At 38.1% G+C, this 15982-nt stretch overlaps 2 protein-coding genes and 1 long non-coding RNA gene across 3 annotated transcripts; 2 read left to right on the top strand and 1 right to left on the bottom strand.

Moving 5' to 3' along the window:
• Nucleotides 1-686: 686 nt before the first annotated feature.
• LOC112564135 (hemagglutinin/amebocyte aggregation factor-like) lies at nt 687-15982 on the top strand. Its single transcript, XM_025238741.1, has 6 exons — nt 687-701; nt 835-1062; nt 13590-13803; nt 14007-14138; nt 14411-14537; nt 15732-15982. Exons 1-6 carry the CDS (start codon nt 699-701, stop codon nt 15778-15780), a joined length of 753 nt encoding a protein of 250 aa, XP_025094526.1. The 5' UTR covers nt 687-698; the 3' UTR covers nt 15781-15982.
• On the top strand, nt 1601-2078 carry LOC112565409. The gene is made up of 2 exons (XR_003099400.1): nt 1601-1630; nt 1894-2078. It is a non-coding gene; the product is annotated as an uncharacterized LOC112565409 (long non-coding RNA).
• Nucleotides 2380-5912, bottom strand: LOC112565407 (dermatopontin-like). Its single transcript, XM_025240845.1, has 4 exons — nt 5757-5912; nt 4980-5187; nt 3396-3527; nt 2380-2825 (listed from the first exon to the last, which is right to left on the bottom strand). Exons 1-4 carry the CDS (start codon nt 5781-5783, stop codon nt 2806-2808), a joined length of 387 nt encoding a protein of 128 aa, XP_025096630.1. The 5' UTR covers nt 5784-5912; the 3' UTR covers nt 2380-2805.

Raw genomic sequence — 15982 nt, 5'->3', positions numbered from 1 at the left:
TTCTTTTATGAATGTCTTATATGTGTCTTTATGTAATAAGTACTTAATTGTATGTACGTATAGTCCTACTGTAATGGTGGGGCTGTCTGCTGATCACAGTCTGCACGTCAGCATAAAATGATAAACACTCCGCGGAAATATATAGTCATTCTTTCACTAACTTATTCTGCGTGCGTGGTAAGCAAAGCCTGCGAATTATTGTTAGTCACCTACACTAACAGCAGACAGAACGGACCCTAAGAGCACCAATGTGTTTGTGGAGGTAGGTTGAAAGGGAAAGAACTCGGGATGGGTTGGTCTCACGGATTAACTCCCTTACACAGTTTATTAATTGTTCGTTCTCCGCATGAGATTGCTAGAAGCACACGTATGTCTCTACTTCTCAACACCAGTTCCAGCTTAAGTCACTTTTCCCCAGTCTTCTTTATTTACTTACAAGAAAGTGTTTAAGCTGTAAAAGTTGGAAACTGATTGCGTGATAGTCACACCACGTGTGTAATACGCCCATCTTAGAGATTATCGGTTATTATTGGGTGATGTGCATAGACGTTTTGTAGCAATGTCATCATGACGACAGAAGATTTTGTTATCTGCCGCATGTTCGTTGATGTAAATGGGTAAGGTTAAAAAAAGTGAATGTTTCTTATCCACGCCTCTTCTAATTTAGCCAGTGCACTGCATGAAGCCATAACAAAATAATGGTAAGACTAAGGTTTACCGTTCTGTAAGTTGGTACTTGGAATAATTTGGTGGTGGTGGTGGTGGTGGTGGATGATAATGATGGTGCAACCATGATGATGATGATTTCAGATTGCATTATTGATTTTCAAACAGCTTTTGCCATATCTGCTGTTAACCATGGCGATCATTGTGATGGTTGCTGGCTGGGTGAATGAGAACCATTCCAACTTTAGATTTTCTTGCCCTGAAGGACAGGCCTTGACGTCGATCCAAAGTATATATAGCAATGAAAAGAAGTACCGGCTGTGGGAGTTTGGCTGTTCTGACATTCCTAGGCATCATTCTCGCACTACCTTGCTTGCAATAATGTTCAAAACTTCAGCTTGTCTTTGCCATATTTTAAGATAAACTCTATGTATTTTAAACTTTGATCCAACTTCCAAGAACTTAATATTTCCTTGCAGTCGGCGTAACTGTCTTTACTCAAGCGTGGTCGACCATTCGAGATTTTCATCCAGATTGTTCTAGCCGTTACAAATTATTTGTATTACTATCAGTGAATTTTCTGCTTTCGTTGATCTGTTGTTCTATGGAGATTTATTATTGCTGTTATTATTTGAACACCTATATCATTATTACATTCGTTTACGTACGTTGCTGACAACACAAGAACATTAGATACTGATTTTTGTCATGCATCCACACAGGCTATGTTCACAGAGGTTTTGCTCGCTCGGTTATTGGGTGCCTAGGACATGAATTTATAACAGGTATATACACCTGGTCCAATAGCAGCCGAGAGCAGGATAGGGGTTTCGGTACCGTCTGCTGCCGTGCTGAAGGTACATTCATCTGTACATCTTTAGTTCTATGTCTTACCGATATCTACTTCCAAACCAATCAGCGCGATATTATCATCAATCATATTTGTTTATGACGGCAACACCAGGTGAGCCCTCTCTTTTGCTCTATTTTGCCACAATATCAGGTTAGTTTACTGGACAAAAAAAATATTATAGCTTATTTCCCTCCGTATATGACCAGAGAGCCTAATTGACAGAAAATGTCTATAACGGAAGCCTACAGAAGTATAAGTAAGATACATGTACATTCATTACTGCTAAATATTTATTTTAATTCTCCTGTAAAATTTATGTAGTTCCACTTTTTCATTGACTTTCTTTCTGAAACATATTGTTATCTTTTCCACAGGGACAGGGAATTCCAATTCATTACCTGCACCCTGTCAAACCGCCGAGCTGTCAAGTGACGTTCTACAACATTCTCTGATTTTCTGACAAACGACAAGGATTGAGAGAAATATCATAAAAAATACAACTACATAGGTTCTTGTCTGTAGGCAAATCTGTGAAATATAATAAACTAAACTTCTTTTGCTTTCTTGATACACTTGAAAGACTAATGTTTCTATTGTTCTGTTTGTAGAGTTCTTTAACAATAAATTTAGAAATAATAGAATTATTTGTTTATTATTGCCTTCCAGTTTCGATAAGCTTGAAGCAAATAGTGAATGAAAATATATTTGTATATTCGTTTCCTACAAAGTTTTATAATGCTTGTAACGAATGTTTTACAAACTGATTTCTTTTAACTCCTAAACTTAATCATATATTATGTTGTATCTATTTTTCATTCTCAAGAAGCAATTTGGTGATATATAATCTTCAATGACACATCAACGCTTTTCCCACTTTATTTTCTATGTCAAATTACTGTCGATGAGGAATGTACTGCAACTAATTGTAATTCATATGTATGCCCAACAGATAACTGAGATGATAATGTAATAATTTAAATTCTAAACAGAAATAGGAAGTTATGTCTCGTGGCATATTACTTTCAAAAATCTATTTACGAGATGCCAGTAGTCAACCATCAACATTTCTGCGAGTGTAACAGCCTGGGCTAATGGCCGACATCTAGAACAAATAATAGTAATTAACATTTTAATTTAAAAATCCGTTGAGCTTGGGAATCTTTATAAATCTCCATGGTTACTGAAGGGCATATGCTTGACTGAAGCTCATGTTTTCTCACTGTTGTAGCATTTCTTGAATCCATTGTTTGTACATCACTGGCTTGAGTTCTCTTGCTGTTGACGATTCATTTCCATATCTGTAAAGCTGGTCAACAAATTTTTACAAAAGTCATGTTACTGAAATAAAAGTAGTTATTTCCTATCAATTTTATGTGCTCAACACATTATAATCCAAAATAAAAATGTTTACTTGTATTATTTATTCAGAAAAGGCAAAAAGACATATTTTGTCTTAGCATTCTATGGGTTTTTGTCCATATAGAGACGGATAGTAGCACATGGCACTGATACTCATAACGGACAAAAACCTTTAATGATAAATAATAACGTATTTATAAAGAGCCCATTCTTGCTATAGCAGTTCATTGCACTTTAATCTTGACCGTCAGCATGCCAGTATTAATTATATAGACCATTGTTAAAGCCACATGTTACAAAAAAAAATCCCCAACACTATTATTATGGAATCAATCAAAAATTGACAAGTCAATTGCACCAGATGGCTGATTAGGAGTTTTTTTAAAAATGCCTTTTTACTTTTAGAAACCAAAACTAATTCGCTCTCTCACTCACTAATTCTTTTTCTCACTCACTCTGTTGAGAGACATAGGTACATTTGTTAAACATTTTTTTCAGAATTGTAAAGTTGACTCACTTGGAACTTGGCAGCAATTGAAGCGCAATAACCTGTCTTGATAGTCGCTGTCGTAGTAACTGTCTATACTGACGATGACGTCTGGTTTGACACATCGGTAGAAAGCATTTGTGTCCAAGTAACTGACATAATCTTGAAGGGAAAAAATCAGAACAGGAGTTTCATAAACCCTGACATAATTGTTAAAATATTAAGCATTTGATGAAACATCTTGTGAGCGAGAAAATGAGAAAGAGTTAAGCATGCGGCTCGAACACTGCTCACGTCAGTAAATTTATCTCTCTTCACAAGACCAACGAAAAGCTGAGTCCCTGGAAGTTGTTCACTAGGGTCTGTGTAAGGGCTCAGACCTGTATTCTGAGTCTGAATTTTGCTATCAAAATCTCCCGAGTGATGAAATTTCACTTACTAAAATGTAAATATGCTTGGTATCAATGGTCTCAACTGTTTTAATGTCTTATCCTGTCCTGCTTTTTCTAGCACGGCCTGGTATTGCATTATTCTCTTTTAATATCAGTGAGAGTATTTTAGTATTTTATGATAAGTGAAAGAAGTAGTTTGGCTGTGCTGTAAATAAATTGTAACCTCTCCAGAATGTGTGATAATGTAATGGTAATGTAATTTAATGATAATTTTATGAGAAATTGTATAAAATTGTCCACATTAAAGTAATTTCCTGATAAGTCATTGAGGAAAGCCACAATTAATTTGTAGCGAGAAGTTTAGTGAAGAAACGCATATTTAACGAACGTCATAAGTGTCAGGTTTCATGTGGCAGGAAAAAAAAACAAAAACATCCTTCGCTCTGGGGATGAGCATTGTTTCCATCCATTCTTTGTCCCAGTATGATTCATTTTGAGGATTATTGGAATTTCGGTGATTTTCTGGAACAATCCTCGACCACTGCAATTCTTATGACTTCTGGGGTATTGCCGTGGGGTTCAGCGTCTTATCAGCTCACATCCCAGTGTTGGCTGTGGTAAACTGTGTGTACATCTTTCTGTTTACCCTTCGTGTGCAGTGAGTGAGAAGGTGTGTTCATAGAATGCAGTCACTGACTAGCATCACGAGGGACGTCTTTGTTTGACATCAGTCGTCAAGCTGTCATCTTGTCATGTGAAATATCTGTTCTGTGAGTACACACCCCTATCACAGGACGATCTGAACCATCCCTGACCACTACGTGAAAAGTCGTAATCGTCAAATCAGTTTCTATTAACTTTCATGGTTAGTCCCGACTTCTTTTGAACATGGGTGTTTTATATCGACGTTCAGGTTTTGCATTTTTGTGTTGTAACATGCCTGAGACCTAGCAATAATTTACCATTTAAACATCAAATATCAAACATCAAAGGAAATAATTTGTACTTTGTGAAAAAAATGTTCATATAGCAAGTATCTCCGTGCCGTGACGGGGAGATGCAATGTACACGTGTGTACTAAATGTGAGCAGGATGAGAATGTCATCGATCACAAATCACATTCATTCACACATGTCATTCTTAGACTTGTATGTATTCAGCTGTATTACAGCAGATAACTTCATAATAAAAGTCGCAAAATAATGACAAAAATAGTCTTTACCTGTCCACTTGCAGCCTTGTACGGGCAAATCTCCTGTAAGTTCACAGCAAGTGAAATCATACACACGGTCATCGTAGGAATCGTCGTACGCGCTGTTGGTGGAGCAGATGTACTGATGAGCTGGACAGCTGAAGTTGAAGCTTTCCTGATACTGAGTCATCCAGCCGTCAACGCCCGTCAGGGTGATGACAAGGCTCACCAGAAGCCACTGGTCACACATGAATGAGTTTAAGTGTTCACATCGAGGAGAGCGACAAATCCCAATGTATCGGTCTTAAAGTGAACGCGTCAAAACACACACACACACACAAGCACACAGATTTGAGCACGCATACGCACACACATACACACTGAATGCACTGTCTGCCATAAGTATTTACATTGACTAACGCAGAAGCAGTCTGGTTTTCCTTTTTGGATGTTTCATAGATATTTATTTACTTTGCAATGTTTCTAACAATGTTGCTATAGCTGTCCGTGTTACAGAAAAAGTTACAACACCGGCTTTATACGCATAAAGCTATATTTTGATAAGACTTTATCCTTCTTACTCTTTCAATGTTTCACTGTTTGTTTATAAATAAACCAGAAGGAATGAATCTAGCCTACTCATTTAGGACTCATTTTGTGTCTTTCTCCCTCGTCCAAGATAGGTCTGTCTTATGTACGAATCACGGAAACCAAATTTCAGCAAAGACTTTGTAGACTAATCTCACCATAAACCATATTTTAAGTGACTGACCAACAAAGCTGGCCCTCACAGACAGTAACACTTACCAGCATGCAGCTACGAAGGATGCACATGACTTATGATATTCGCTGCTCTCTGTTTACTGAGTCCAGAGAATCCAGTGATTCTGAAAAATTTATAGTCTGCCCAGGTGACGCACTCTACTCGCTCATTGTCTCTTGTTTTCTTTATGATCAAAGGCTTGACCACATGTGTCGCACGTCAACATCGATTTCCTTGACGTTGATGAAAGAAATCCATCAAAAGTTTATTATTGATATGGTAATAAGCAAGATTAACAGCTGCTCGTAAGCTAGCAATATACATATATGAGCAAATGTTAACACCTTTTGAATACAGTTTATAGAGTTATATGTATAAATGCACACAAACACATCCGCCGAGAGTCAGCACGGGCCCGGGGCAAAGGACCTATATGGACCTCTTGTAATTGTAATCGTCAATTATTTTCCTAGTATAACTTGTAGTACCCAACTCCATAAAAAAAAAAAACCACAGTGAGAAATGTTACGGAAAAAAGAAAGGGAAAAGAAGAAGGAAAAAAATCCACTGACCAAGGCCGGGCCACTTCACACCCACACCCACCCCCTCGTACTGCATAAGGTCCTCTCAGGTTGACTACAAAGGAAAACCCAGGTGTCAACATATGATAAGGAATAGTGAGAATGTGAAGTTTTCCTGCGGATTAGTTTGCAACTTAAAGTGATTCTAAAGGCAAAATAAAACTGTTTACAATCGCGTAAAGAGTAGGATAAATTTGAATCTCGTCAATTTATATGTGTGTTCATGTGGAAAACGTTGAAGGTTTTTAGTACAATGTTGAATTTAATAAGAGAAATTACACGGGACTCCTTTTTATTTTGCTTCCACGAAGTCTCGTTCTCCGTCACATGACCCTATGACGTGTGGTTTCCATAGTGAGAGCCACGCCTCCAGAATGTGCTGCACCCGATTGCCACGAAAAGATGGAAAAGATTCAAAATTTTCTTTTCATCAGTTTCCGCAAGACAGAGCCTTACAAGCCTTACAAAGTGCGTCATAGAATAAAAAGACGTCAAATCTTCGCAATGACCTCAGACACTTCCTGTGCGTGTGACGTCATAAGGAGACTGATGTCACAAGGAGATTCATCTGCTTGATCATCTCGGGAAGCTATCGTGGTTACTCGGCTGGAGGACACAAGGGTCGATTTCACTGGATTTTTTTTTTCAATGTTTATAAACATCGGCAAATGAAGGAAGAGCATCAGTGCGAACATGTTCATTATCATACAAGAGTGATGGCAAGGGAATGTCGTTAGCAAATTTTATAAGAAAGCATCTATCTATAGTGCTTATATAACTTTCAGTATAGAGTATGAACAGCAGTGGGGACAGGAAGCAGCTTTGAAATGATGATGTCCCAATGTCTGCAAGACGACCGATTACGGAAACTCTTTGCTGTCTGTTTGAATTCCAGGATTCATGGAGTTAGTGTGATAAATAAGTCCGAAATTACACTCTGCTAACAAGAGAGGATTTAGGATTTATCAGCTTTTCAAAACTTCAGTACTTGTCGGCGGTCGTAAAGATACAAAAGTTTCTTAGTAACCCTCGGCTTTTTCTTCGATTTGTGACTTCCGAGAACATTGTCCACTGAGGCCAAGAGCACCTCTTTGATACAGCCCGAGAGGGTATTCACATAGCAATGGACGAGGTTCAAGGCAGAGAATTTACCCCGGCTTGCGCTCGAAAGAGAGTGGCGACCATAGGGATGTCTTTTTTTGGCACTGGCGTGATCGCTTCCTCCAGCTGTTCATAGAACAGTTCCACCTTCTTGTCCTAGTGGACGGTGGTGAGCGTGTACACCTGAATAAAGGTTATGTGGCTTGGCAGCGATCTGGATGGAAAAGGCGAGAAGGATAAAAAGCAGAAAGCGAGTTGTGAAGAGTGGGGTTCCTATGCCTTCCTATGCCTTTAAAGCAGTAGTTCAAAGAGAGAGAAATGGAGTTCCCATTTCTGATGGATGGCACCAGCTGCCTTTATTTCAGTAGCGCAAAATCATGGCTCTCATAATGGTTCACATCTGTCGCTCTTATTACATTGATCAGTATTCAGTATTGATATACCTAATATTTTTTCACATGGTATCATATGACATATGTAGCAGTAAAATTTAACAGAAAGATTTTTTTGAAATGTTTTGTGGGAAATATTGTAGTTTTTTTTTAACCTTGTTGTTGCGTGTTATTGACTCAAACGTCAGCTTGGAGTGCCTACTATATTTCAGTCAAGCGTTTTCTTGTACGGATAGTGCAGGGAAACTTGTACTCTTAATGTCCGTTATCGCGTTCGCCACATAGTATTGCGTTAAAACAGAGATAAAAACTGACTTGACTTGGGATGATAAGGCTTATTGTTAGAACCGGTCGATCTGAATGATTACTGACTGTTTTGAATGATTTTTACATCTGTCTAAAATTGTACAGGTTTTTACAATATTCAGTTTTGGTGGCGACAATGTTAGGAATAATTAAAGTGGTTAGAGACCGCTAGCAGGTTCCATACCCGTGAGGCGCAAGGTGTTCCCGATTGACGATGACAAACAAGGAGAGGAAGAAGAGATGATAATAGTTGTTGTTCATATCCCCGTTGAAGTGGAATTACACATTCTCAATAAAGAACTTGGGTTTTCTTTCTTACATCCACACACACCCGCGTGCAAACGTGGCAGACTCACACGCGCACGCACGTACATACATGTCAAGTCTGTGTTTCATGTAACAATATTAATCACCACGAAATTGTTCACAGTGCATTTTTATGGGATATGACCAACCCCGTTCACCGCAGATTGACTGGACTTAGTCTTAAAGCAATCTTTTGAATTATGAATACCCATTTGCACATTTCACAGCAACTCATTTAAAAAAATAAAGTCCACAAACCTTTTTTTATTTTTTTATAGATATGATAATTGATAATAATCAAAATAATAATAATCAAAATAATGAAAAATTTGTAAAGCGCTTACTCACACTCCTATGGAGCATGCTCTTAGTGACGAAGAACAAAAACTAGACATGGACAGCATATGCGGGACAGGAAAACAAACGAATAACACATGAACTAAGAAAAAAAATAAACAACAGTGCTAATGAGGAATAAAAACAAATACTGAAAATACAAAAGAAACCAAATGCCAAGAACTTAAGTAGCATGATATTGCAAAAGGAAGACTATCAGAGAAGGGTGTGAAAAAGGACGAGCATTATGGGAAAGGTTGTTTAGAGTAATGTTTACTGAAGAGGTGTGTTTTCAGTAGCACGTTTCAAAGGATTCAATAGTGTGGTAGGTGGAATATGGAAAGGGAGATAGTGCCATTGTTTTGCTGCGTAATTACTAAAAATCATGTGACCATATGTAGATATATACCTAGAATACTAAGCACTTTTAAATTTACTAAGCTCTCAGAGTCGAAGAAAGCTGTAACCTGGCTTCAGGTGACGGATGGTGGCAGGGTTAGTCAAAGGGGAACAAAGGAATTTCGGCTCCCATGGTATTGAGGCTTCTCATCCGAGACTGACATCGTGTGCTTTCACTCTACTGACGACTTGCGATCTCCACTCCCCACCAAGAGCAGAAGACTCAGCAGCTAAACCAAGGTATCGATGTCACAAATCACAAACTGATGGCGTCGATCCCTGAAAGATTTTTTAAAAAGTGTATATTAGCTCTTTTAAAAAGGTAAAAGCCATAACACAATGTATTTGTCCATACTATCGCTCCACCCCTAAAAGAACACCTTTAATCTTCGACAAACATTTCTGAAGCCTGTACCATAGACTGGCATACAATTTTAATGAGGCATATTATTCCTAGATCAACATGTAGAATAATATTTGCCATGCATGAACACATTCTTTTCAAAGATTCTGAAAAAAATCTTCGATTATAGAGTAGAAAGAATACACTAACAAGCAGGTAAATTTAAATAAATCAATCTAGACCTTTCGCCATCCTCGAAGGTGGTCAAAACCAGATATCTGGCTTCAGTGACGGACCGGCCAGTCGGACATTGATCAATGCCCGGTGGGCCTATTTTGTTCTATAGAATAATATTATAGGCTTATTTTAGTGGAAACGCCGCTCTGTAAATAATGCCCTTCTCTTTTCCCAATCCTCTATGAAGTCAGATATCCTCTTACAAACAATAAGGTCGCTTGCGCCACACCGGGTCGAACTGGCGCTTCTCAGGTTTCGATCCCAGTGCTTGCACTACTATCAACAGCTAACCACAAATCAGCAAAGCACAACGAAGTTTCCAAGTAATTCTGATCGGAGTATTTCGTATTTCTTGTACATTTTACATTTGTAATCTTACTCATAATGGTCGTGGTGACGCTGTAAACACCTCTCAGGATCTTTCCCAATGGAACAGAAAAGGCTATAGGTCCATCCCATTCGTTTTCCCACCATGTGGTTCTACACGAATGCACAGTGGTCCCTGTCGATAACATCATAATTTATTTTACTCGATAGTAGCTCTATGCACGAATAATATAAACTAACTCTGCATATGATCAGCACAATTTACACAATAACCTATGATCAGTCGATAACAATTTAAAGATACTACAACTCTGACTATTTTAAATACAATTAAATTAAATGAAAATATAAAGAAGAACACCCTTTGAAAACTCTCTCAGATTTCTCACATAATATTCATGTTCTCCTATGCTCACCTTCACATTCTCTACGCATTTCGAGAACCAGGGTTATCGTCGTAACTTTAATAAATTACCTACAATGCAATAAAAAGCTGAAAGAAGATTAATTTAACGGTTGACTCACTTCGAATTTCGCAGCACTGAAAGCGGAAGCGTCTGTCTTCGTACGCGAGTTATGGTAACTGCCGATGCCGACAATAAAACCTTGTCCCGGGCACTGGTAGTTTAATGGCTCGTCAAACTCATTAACATAATCTATGATAGGAAATGTATCGATATGTTATCTGTTAATAAATTAATGAATACCTATGATAATCCGTCTCAATTGCTGACGAATCACTTCTTACGTAATACCTACTTAAGGTAGATAGCATGCCTTACATTACCTACTTAAAGGTAGCTAGCATGCCTGCATAAATTTCATACCCGCGCATGAGTAAAAACATAAAACACCAACACTTTCACAATGCAGAACAATTTATCTTCAATATATGATATTTAAAAGACAAATTATTCTAAAAAAAAATAACGTTTACTATTCAAATTCAAATTATTCAGTAGTCGAATTAGAAGTTAATTTAAAAAATAAGAATATCATTGTAATCATAAACAAACAAAATATGCGAAAGAAGATTTTATATAAGCAAGTAACATACCTGACCACTGGCAATTGGTTACTGAACCAGAACAGGAAGTGATGAACAGATGAAATTGTAACAATCGATCTTCGTAGTGGTCGTTATGGATGCTGGTAATAGAAGAGATGAACTGACCTGCTGGACAGCTCCAGCTGAAGGGATCATCGTACTGATTTACCCAGCCCTCAACACCCGCCAGGGTGAGCGCTAGAACACCCAGCTGCCACTGCGGTCAAACATGAATGTATTGCGTTCAGTATAACAACCAAAGACAGCGACAGAGCCACATCAAGTTTTGTCAGCACGACTACCGATGTAAGTATCTCACCAGTCATTATCACCCGCTATCGTCATCACATATCAACAAAATTGCTCTGCATCTACATGTAATTCTATCTACACTTGTGGCGGGGAGACTCTACTGTTTTCTTGAAATATGTCACTCCAAATTTAAAAGAGATTTTAATTTGCTTTGCTTACTGCATTCTCTGATGTAGACTAATACACCGACATATAAAATACGTTCTATAAAATTACAGTGTATGGATTTGTCGGTTTCCTGCGACCATGAAGCAGATTGAAGAAGTAAATTTACCATCATTTAATGATAACCAGCAGTCCTTCTCGGCGTCCAGGAACCCAAATTCGAAGTGAATAGCTTTATATTGGGTTCAGAGCACTTGAGAAAATCTAAACCATGCGGGATGTAAGCATCTTAGAGTTTAAAATAAACGGGAAAATCCGGGTTCAAATCCTGTTCGAAAATGTAAACACAACACTTGACAATTTAAATTCCATTCTTGTCTAGACAGGGACATGCATTCGGCTTATTTGGAGACAAACTCCTTAGCACGTTGTGTTAGCTTCTGTGCATTTACATGATGTACACAAGAAGTGCCCAACGCACGGGATGTTTGACCGGTTGACCGGTTGACCGGTTGACCGGTTGACTGGGAATCTTTCTCGTGGTGGTGGTGGTGGTGGTGGAGGTGGGGATGGTGGTGATGGTGCACGATGTAAGCATCATGAGAATTTAAAAATAAATGAGAAAATCCGGGTCAAAGTCCTGTTCGAAAATGTTAACACACTTGACAATTAATTCATATGCATGATGTAAGCATCACTAGAGTTTAAAAATAGCGAGAAAATCCGGGTTCAAGTCTTGTTCGAAAATGTTAACTCACTTAACTCACAATTTCAATTCCATTCTTGGTGTTAGTGTTGGGTGTTGTTGGTGTTGTTGGTGTTGGTGTTGGTGGTGTTAGTGTTGGTGCATTGCCAATACGAGAATTAGTTTTGTTCGGCATGAACAGTCAGTGACTAGCTTATACCAAATGCGTTTTAAAGGGTAAACATCAGATGTTTATACACTTTAGAAAAGTGTATTTGAGAAATTTATATTAGATAGTTAGTCTTCATCGAAAATAAATTGCGGAATTATAAACTGTGGCTGGCACTGAAAGTAGTAAGGAATAATGGTCTGACGATCAAAATAACAACATGTTGTTAGAAGAAAAAGAGCGGAGGAACAGAAGGAAAATTTCTTTAAATAGCTCTGAAGAAAACTTTTCTTAAGTGAAGCTTCAGATAAAGACTAAGCAGCTCATTCACAAGAATCCCGTGTTTCACGCTGCAAATTGGAGAAAATCAACATTACTGGCACTTGACGTGGTATTGTGATAAGAAAATGCGTTCTGCTCGGATAAAGTCGCACACGTCAGAACATAACACGGAGTAGCTTCACCATCCACAGTCTACAACGACGTCTGACTCGGTAGAGTAACGAAAACATTCTTGCTCGGACAGTTTTATTCCCGTCTTCCACAGACAATTACCATTTACAGAAAATGGTAAGCTTAACAAATTCATTCTTGACAATGCTGTTATTTTAAAATCCTTTGGCGAGAAAATTAGCGAGAGAGAGAGAGCGGACGTAGCGACGGAACGAGACAGTGTGTTTTAGGGAATGTCTGTTTGAGTGACACTCCTTCCATGTTTCACGAGATGATAGCAGGTAGATGTTGTTTGAGCCTGGTGTATCTTACTCCTTGACGTGATAGTTTATAGTGCAGTTAGTACTTTATACATTAACTGTCTAACATGCCTAGTTATTATAACTTTTTACGGCCGATCTTAAACTCGATGGTGTTATAACGTGACAAATAAGTTTTCCACGATGTGATATTTCCTTTCCCGACACCAACGATCTCCCCGCTCGCCTGTACGTGTATTTAGCAGTTTATTGAATTTACTTTAATTAAGCTTTTTCTTCTTGTCTGATCTTACACCTATAGTGGCTTTATACAAATGAAGTTTATTACGATCGAGCCTTGAATACTTGCATTCCTGCTCCCAACGAAATATTAAAATATCTCTGTGTGAATGTGAATAGCGTTTGGCGACTGTTGTACATGGCCGTATTGGAGAATATAAATCCTTGATTAATTAAAAAGGCGTTTCACGCATGCGCGCCTAACGCAGAAACTTTGGCTTTTCTTGCCTGACCGCAGGCCGTGGGTCACGTGATGCTGGTCCTCGCTTTTGTGCCGAAGGTCAGCGGCTGGGTCAACGATTTCGAGATGCAAGTCAATTTCAGTTGTCCTCGTGGTCACAGTGTGTCTGCGATCAGGAGCGACTACAACAGCTACTACACTGACCGTGTCTGGGATTTCAAGTGCTCGCCGATCGCGAGAATTGGAAAAGAGGAGAGCTGCATGTGGAAGAGTAATTTAAGTTGCTGGAAGTGCCAGTGGTGGTGACAGTGAATGAAGATGACGATGATATGCTGGTGGTCATGCTGTTGATGACAATGATGGTGGTGATACACGACGACGACGACGACGACGACGACGACGACATCATCCTCATCTTTCTCTTTTGTTAAAGCCGCTATTAACGGATCATCATTTTTTCTCTCTTTTTTAAAGCTCCTATTAACGGATTTTCTCAGCAGTTTGTTTTCAACTGCCCTTGGGATGGTTATATTTCTGGAGTGCAAAGCTTCTATGACAAGACGCACAGGGACAGAGAATTTAATTTCCTTTGCTGCCACTTTTCGGGTAAGTCAAGCTTGAGACGTGTCAGTTTATGGATTTCTAAATATACATCCGTGCGCAAGCGAATGAGAAAGGGAACAAAGGGGGAAGGCCAGGATGGGAAGCTGGTGATGGGAAAATAATTTCAAACTTTTCAAGTCTTGTTTTTAGAGCATCCGTCCCTTTTACTTCTGTTTTTCTGAGTTGTTAATTTTGTTCTGCGAACGTTACGAAAGAACAACCCCTGAGGAACTACAACGCGTTTCTTTCAATCATGTATTGGATGTCGTGTACAGATACGATGATGAAGAGTTGTAGCTTCACAGCTAACTGGATTAACAACTGGCGCAGCCATTTCCACTTCACGGTACCCTCCAACTCGTTTCTGAGTGGAGTTTCCAGTAACTACTGTTCACACAAAAAGTGAGACAGCACAATGCAGAACTACTATACTGTTCTCATTACTCGATGCAGATTTTTTCAGAATCGGCTTTAAATAACAAACTGGAAAATTATTTATGACAAATCTAGTTTAAAGATCAGATTAGAATGTGTTTATTGAAATTTATATCCAAAATGCTTCTCTGAGTTGAATTAGGAGGATATACAAAATATTGAACACCGCTTTTCTCTTGTAAAAAACAAAACAAACTATATTACTCAATTATCTTTCGAGGATTGTATTCTGTATTATAAGTTTAGACTCTTAGATTAAAATTGACCAATTGTTTCATTATATCAAGATCACAACGACGCTATTCTAAATATATAGCTTCTGACACTTGGAGAGGAATTTCACTACTTTATGACTGCTTCCACCCCAAGAGTGAAAGAAAAAAGATTGATTCTTGAATTTTATTAGGCATATCTGAATGCAGTTAAATTTAATACACTCTTCAACTTCACAGAAAGTGTGTACTAAGAAATGTATTCATGTTAGTTAATTTATATAAAAAAAAAAAATAGTTTTGATACGTAATGTCGCCGATTTAAACCATGTTAATGTTGAACTAATATTAATATCATTGTCATCCTTATCTTTAATATCATTATTCTGCTGTTCTTTGATAGTATAAATAGACTGCGCTATCTTTACTTGCCTGTATTTTTTTAATCTATGTAAGGAAATTATATAGTAAAGCTGCTTTTTGTATGTGTCCATTTTTCCTTACCCCTCAAGGAGTAAATGATAAAATTAATGTCTTTTGAAAGCGTCTGCGATTCAACATGATGACATACATGTCCTGTCAAGAGATTTTCAGTAAGTTCCACCGGGTCGTCGCAAGCAGGATTAACAGACTGACGCTGTCTTTTGTTATTTCAGCTATTCACTCAGACTTAAGAAAACTCTTTACTTGCGCTAAATTTTCTTTGCTCATTTAGCAGGCTTTCAATACTTTACTTGTTATATTGAGTTCTGTTTTCGACATCCTTTAAGTTACGTTTTTTGCGGGCTGTTATGCTTTACAGAGCTGGTAGTCAATGATTTACAAGATGAGGTAGTAATGAAATTTCCACCTTGGATTTACTTTAAGATAACTGTCTATTTAAGTAATTTTACACGTACCTTGCATTTATTTCAGGCATTTAATGATTTATGCGGTTTTTTTTTTTTAGGGATCGACAATTTTCACTATCGATTTGCACCTTAAGGGCTCAGAAGTAGCAGCAAGACACTTGTCCTTTCGTCTCTCCTTTACGAACACGACTCACTCAGCTGAATTTGGTCTGATGGATTGACAAAAGGCTGATTTGGGAAAGAATCTGCATATTTTTGGACGTCTTCTCATGAACAAGTATATCTGCTACAATCATACCTAAAGACCGTGTAAATAGATTGAGAGAAATAAAATGGTACACCATACATA

Source organism: Pomacea canaliculata, linkage group LG5 (genome assembly GCF_003073045.1).
Source record: "Pomacea canaliculata isolate SZHN2017 linkage group LG5, ASM307304v1, whole genome shotgun sequence".
Classification (NCBI taxonomy): Eukaryota; Metazoa; Mollusca; class Gastropoda; order Architaenioglossa; family Ampullariidae; genus Pomacea; species Pomacea canaliculata.
This window is presented reverse-complemented; position numbering and strand designations above follow the sequence as displayed.